General features: G+C 54.6%; 1 protein-coding gene across 1 annotated transcript; it reads left to right on the top strand.

Annotated features, from left to right (window-relative positions):
• The first annotated feature begins 4,426 nt into the window (after positions 1-4,426).
• LOC109759372 (cation/calcium exchanger 1-like) lies at positions 4,427-6,614 on the top strand. The gene has a single exon (XM_020318200.4). The coding sequence runs from the start codon at positions 4,617-4,619 to the stop codon at positions 6,345-6,347; it is 1,731 nt and encodes a 576-aa protein (XP_020173789.2). The 5' UTR covers positions 4,427-4,616; the 3' UTR covers positions 6,348-6,614.

Genomic DNA, 6,614 nt, shown 5'->3' on the forward strand with positions numbered 1-6,614 from the left:
ATGCAGTCCAATGAGTGCTGGGGCATGCAGTGGATATCGTTATGTTCTTACTTCACAGATGATTTGAGTAGATGCTGAGTGTATTTACTTGATGAAACACAAGTCTGAATTATTGAAAGGTTCAAGTAATTTCAGAGTGAAGTTGAAGATCGTCGTGACAAGAGGATAAAATGTCTGTGATATGATCATAGAGATGAGTATCTGAGTTACGAGTTTGGCACACAATTAAGACATTGTGGAAAGTGTTCCACAATTAATACCGCCTGGAACACCATAGTGTGATGGTGTGTCCGGACATCATAGCTGCACCCTATTGGATATGGTACATACCATGATGTCTCTTATCAAATTACCACTATCGTTTATGGGTTAGGCATTAGAGACAACCGCATTCACTTTAAAAGGGGCACCACGCAATTCCGTTGAGACGACACCGTTTAGAGAAACCTAAGTTGTCGTTTCTTAAAAGTTTGGGGCTGCGATGCTTATGTGAAAAAGTTTCAGGCTGATAAGCTCGAACCCAAAGCGGATAAATGCGTCTTCATAGAATACCCAAAAACAGTTGGGTATACCTCCTACTTCAGATCTGGAAGCAAAAGTAATTGCTTCTAGAGACAGGTCCTTTCTCGAGGAAAAGTTTCTCTCGAAAGAATTGAGTGGGAGGATGGTGGAGACTTGATAAGGTTATTGAACCGTCACTTCAACTAGTGTGTAGCAGGGCACAGGAAGTTGTTCCTGTGGCACCTACACCAATTGAAATGGAAGCTTATGATAGTGATCATGAAACTTCGGATCAAGTCACTACCAAACCTCGTAGGACGACGAGGATGCGTAATACTTCAGAATAGTACGTGATCCTGTCTTGGAAGTCATGTTGTTGGACAACGATGAACCTACGAGCTATGGAGAAGCGATGGTGGGCCCATATTCCGACAAATGGTTAGAAGCCATGAAATCCGAGATAAATGGATCTTTAAGAAGAAGACAGACATGGACGGTAAAGTTACCGTCTATGAAGCTCGACTTGTGGCAAAGAGTATTTCCACAAGTTCAATGAGTTGACTACGATGAGATTTTCTCATCCGTAGCGATGCTTAAGTCCGTCGGAATCATGTTAGCATTAGCTGCATTTATGAAATCTGGCAGATGGATGTCAAAACAAGTTTCCTTACCTGTTTTCGTAAGGAAAGGTTGTATGTGATACAATAAGAAAGGTTTTGTCGATCCTAAGGATGCTAAAAGGTATGCTAGCTCCGGCGATCCTTCCATGGACTAGAGCAAGCATCTCGGAGTCAGAATATATGCTTTGATGGAGTGATCAAAGATTTTGGGTTTATACAAAGTTTATGAGAAACTTGTATTTCCAATAAAGTGAGTGGGAGCGCTACAACATTTCTGATAAGTATATGTGAATGACATATTGTTGATCCGAAATGATGTAAAATTTCTGGAAAGCATAAAGGGTTGTTTGAAAGGAGTTTTTCAAAGGAAGACCTGGATAAAGCTGCTTACATATTGGGCATCAAGATCTATAGAGATAGATCAAGACGCCTGATGATACTTTCAAAGAACGCACACCTTGACATGATTTTGAAAGAGTTCAAAATAGATCAGCAAAGAAGGAGTTCTTGGCTGTGTTACAAGGTGTGAGTATTGAGTAAGACTCAAGACCTGACCACAGCAGAAGAGAGAGAAAGGACGAAGGTCGTCCCCTATGCTTTAGACGTAGGCTCTACAGTATGCTATGTACCGCACATGAAGTGTGCCTTGCCATGAGTTGGTCAAGGGGTACAATAGTGATCCGGGAATGGATCACATGACAGCGTCGAACTTATCCTTAGTATCTTGTGGACTAAGGAATTTTCTCGATTATGGAGGTGAAAAGGAGTTCGTCGTAAAGGCTTACGTCGATGCGATCTTTGACACTAATCCGGATGACTCTGAGTAGTAAACCGGATTCGTATAGTAGAGCAGTTATTTGTAATAGCTCCAAATAGCGCGTGGTAGCATCCACAAGATGACATAGATATTCGTAAAGCACACACGGATCTGAAGGGTTCAGACCCGTTGACTAATAACCTCTCTCACAAGCATAACATGATCAAACCAGAACTCATTGAGTGTTAATCACATAGTGATGTGAACTGGATTGTTGACTCTAGTAAACTCTTGGGTGTTGGTCACATGGTGATGTGACCTATGAGTGTTAATCACATGGTGATGTGAACTAGATTATTGACTCTAGTGCAAGTGGGAGACTGTTGGAAATATGCCCTAGAGGCAATAATAAATTGGTTATTATTATATTTCCTTGTTCGTGATAATCGTTTATTATCCATGCTAGAATTGTATTGATAGGAAACTCAGATACATGTGTGGATACATAGACAACACCATGTCCCTAGTAAGCCTCTAGTTGACTAGCTCGTTGATCAATAGATGGTTACGGTTTCCTGACCATGGACATTGGATGTCGTTGATAACGGGATCAGATCATTAGGAGAATGATGTGATGGACAAGACCCAATCCTAAGCCTAGCACAAGATCGTGTAGTTCGTTTGCTCAGAGCTTTTCTAATGTCAAGTATCATTTCCTTAGACCATGAGATTGTGCAACTCCCGGATACCGTAGGAATGCTTTGGGTGTACCAAACGTCACAACGTAACTGGGTGGCTATAAAGGTGCACTACAGGTATCTCCGAAAGTGTCTGTTGGGTTGGCACGAATCGAGACTGGGATTTGTCACTCCGTGTAAACGGAGAGGTATCTCTGGGCCCACTCGGTAGGACATCATCATAATGTGCACAATGTGACCAAGGAGTTGATCACGGGATGATGTGTGTTACGGAACGAGTAAAGAGACTTGCCGGTAACGAGATTGAACAAGGTATCGGGATACCGACGATCGAATCTCGGGCAAGTAACATACCGATAGACAAAGGGAATTGTATACGGGATTGATTGAATCCTCAACATCGTGGTTCATCCGATGAGATCATCGTGGAACATGTGGGAGCCAACATGGGTATCCAGATCCCGCTGTTGGTTATTGGCCGGAGAACGTCTCGGTCATGTCTGCATGGTTCCCGAACCCGTAGGGTCTACACACTTAAGGTTCGGTGACGCTAGGGTTATAGAGATATTATTATGCGGTAACCCGAAAGTTGTTCGGAGTCCCGGATGAGATCCCGGACATCACGAGGAGTTCCGGAATGGTCCGGAGGTAAAGATTTATATATGGGAAGTCTTATTTTGGTCGCCGGAAAAGTTTCGCACTTTATCGGTATTGTACCGGGAGTGCCGAAAGGGGTCCGGGGGTCCACCAAGGGGGTCCACCAGCCCCGGGGGGCCACATGGGCTGTAGGGGGTGCGCCTTGGCCTATATGGGCCAAGGGCACCAGCCCCAAGAGGCCCATGCGCCAAGAGATAAGAAAAAAAGGGAGAGTCCTAAAGGGGGAAGGCACCTCCGAGGTGCCTTGGGGGGGGAAGGACTCCTCCCTGGCCGGACCCTTCCTTGGAGGAAGGGTCAAGGCTGCGCCCCCCCCTCTCCCTTGGCCCTATATATAGTGGGGGGAGGGAGGGCAGCAATATCCAAGCCCTGGCGCCTCCCTCTCCCTCCCGTGACACCTCTTCCTCCCCGCTTGCGCTTGGCGAAGCCCTGCCGGGATCCCGCTACTTCCACCACCACGCCGTCGTGCTGCTGGATCTCCATCAACCTCTCCTCCCCCCTTGCTAGATCAAGAAGGAGGAGACGTCGATGCTCCGTAAGTGTGTTGAACGCGGAGGTGCAGTCCGTTCGGCGCTAGGATCATCGGTGATTTGGATCACGACGAGTACGACTCCATCAACCCCGTTCTCTTGAACGCTTCCGCTCGCGATCTACAAGGGTATGTAGATGCACTCCCCTTCCCCTCGTTGCTAGAGTACTCCATAGATTGATCTTGGTGATGCGTAGAAAATTTTGAATTTCTGCTACGTTCCCCAACAGTGGCATCATGAGCTAGGTCTATGCGTAGTTTCTATGCACGAGTAGAACACAAAGCAGTTGTGGGCGTAGATGTTGCCAATTCTTCTTGCCGTGTGGCTTAAATAGCCGGACTTTAGCCTCGCGCGCACGAGCCGGAGTAACCTCTTTATTTGTAATGGTAAAGGCTCAAGAACACCGTTTCCACAGTTGAGGCGCGTTCAGCGATCGCACCGTCCATCCGAAGACACCGATGCATCGCAGGGCGGCACGTAGCAGGGCGTCCACACAGTCCGGAGCAGCAGAAGAAATCGCAGAAGAGCACCGGTGGCCTCCACGTACACGCGCAATCTCAGCCCACGTTCCCACTCGCGCGCCCGTTCGCACCGTCGCACGCACGCACACTTGTTCAACTCCTTTACTTAACTCGCAAGGACCCGACCCAACACAAACCCCTCTCATTCTTCTCCACTCCGGCCAAGCATTCCCCGCCGGCCCGAGCCCGACACCCCACTCCCGCCGCAGATCCCTCCCAGCCGCCCGCTCCTCGCCACCGAGCGAGCTCGCTCAGCCTCAGCCCGCCACCGCCATGCCGTCCTAGCGCGCCTCCCTCCCCGCCGCCCGATTTAGCCCCCCGCCCCCCCTTCTTTTATGGAGTCCCCGCGCGGCCGGCGCACTCGCAATGCCGCCGTCCCCTCCGCCTGCTTCCTCCTCCTCCTCCCCCTCCTCCTCCTCGTCCCAACCCTCTCCCCCTCCGCCGTCCCCATCCTCCGTCACGTCGTGCAAAGGGCGGCCCTCTCGTCCCCCTTCTTTGCCGCCAGGCCGCGGGGGGACTGCCAGGAGCTGCAGGCCCTCGACGGCGCGGAGGCCCGGTGCGCCTACCTCCTGTCGCACACCCCCTGCGCGCCGGCGGGGTACGTCGACTACCTCCGCCTCTTCTACTGCGGCTTCGCCGGCGCGGGGCACCCGGCGGCGGGCTACGCGGCGTCCCTGCTCTGGCTCGTGGTCCTCTTCTACCTGCTCGGCGACACTGCGTCCGAGTACTTCTGCGCGTCGCTCGAGGGGCTCTCCGCCGCGCTGCGCCTGCCCCCCGCCGTCGCCGGCGTCACGCTGCTCTCCCTCGGCAACGGCGCGCCCGACGTCTTCGCCAGCGTCGTCTCCTTCGCGGCCGGCGACGGCGGGGACGGTGGCGGGGTCGGGCTCAACAGCGCCCTCGGCGGCGCGCTCTTCGTGTCCACCGTCGTCGCCGGCGTCGTCGCGCTCGCCGCCGGGTCTCGCGGCGGGGCCGTCGTCGAGCTCCGCGGGTTCGTGCGCGACCTCTGCTTCCTCTTCTTCGCGCTCTGCTACCTCGTGGGCGTGCTCGTGAGCGGCACCGTCAACGTCTGGGTGGCCGCCTCCTTCGTCTCCATCTACGTCGCGTACGTCGTCCTCGTCTGGACCTCCCAGTGCTGCGCCGACCCCGGCAAGCCGCCGCACGCCGACCTCGCGGCGCCGCTCCTCCTCGACGACGACGACGACGTACCTCCCCTGCCGTCCTACTCCTCCAAGACCGCGCCGGGCTCCACGACGGCAGCAGTCTGCCTGCATTACCTCTTGTGCGCGCTCCGCATGCCGCTCTACCTCCCGCGGCGCCTCACCATCCCGGACATCGCCGCGCACCGCTGGTCCCGGCCCTGCGCCGTGGCCTCCGCCGCGCTGGCGCCGGTCCTCCTCGCCACGACCTGGACCTCGCACAGCCCGGCGGCAAAATCCTCTCGCCAGCACCACACCAGCGACGGCCACGCGATCCTCCTCTCCGGCGCAGTCCTCGGGCTCCTGTTGGCCGCCCTCGCCGCGGCCACCACGGACGCCAACTCCCCCCCGCGCGGCCGCCGGCGCCGCGTGCCGTGGCTTGCCGCCGGGTTCCTGATGAGCGTGCTCTGGGCATACACCCTGGCGCGCGAGCTGGTGGCGCTCCTGGTGGCGATCGGGTACATGGTGGGCGTGAAGGCGAGCGTGCTGGGCGTGACGGTGCTGGCGTGGGGGGACTCGCTCGGCGACCTGGTCTCCAACGTGGCGATGGCGACGCACGGCGGCCCGGGCGGCGCGCAGACGGCGGTCTCCGCCTGCTACGCCGGGCCGCTGTTCAACACGGTGGTGGGGCTGGGGCTGTCACTCACGCTGGCGGCGGGCGCGCAGTACCCGGCGCCGTTCACGCTGCCGGCCGACACCGCCGTCTACGAGACGGTGGGGTTCCTGTGCGCGGGGCTGGCGTGGGCGCTGGTGGTGGTGCCGGCGAGGGGCATGCGGCTGGACCGGGTGTACGGGGTGGGCCTCATCGTCATCTACCTCGCCTTCTTCGGCGTCCGCGTCCTCGACAGCCTCGGCCTCTGGTTCGGGTAGCTCGCTCTCGCGCCACAGTAGCAAAGACAAGCTGCTCTGCTCCTGTCAATGGCGGCACTGTGGGCCGATGTACGTAGGCTAGTGGGCTGATGGAGGGAGACAAATACATGGATCATCAGATGCTTGTACAGTGGTAGTATTAGCACTAGCGATCAGCCTGTAGGTGTTAATTGCCGGTGGATTAGCTAGTGGATGTAATTGTTGATTGTTTTGGTTGGCATCAAGATGATTTTTCCTCCACGGTACGTACCGAGAGAGAAACGAATA

Source organism: Aegilops tauschii, chromosome 4 (assembly GCF_002575655.3).
Source record: "Aegilops tauschii subsp. strangulata cultivar AL8/78 chromosome 4, Aet v6.0, whole genome shotgun sequence".
NCBI lineage: Eukaryota > Viridiplantae > Streptophyta > Magnoliopsida > Poales > Poaceae > Aegilops > Aegilops tauschii.

What these genes read in the sequence shown, in the direction of transcription:
- LOC109759372 (XM_020318200.4), top strand. Translation starts at nt 4,617, where the DNA reads ATGGAGTCCCCGCGCGGCCGGCGCACTCGCAATGCCGCCGTCCCCTCC.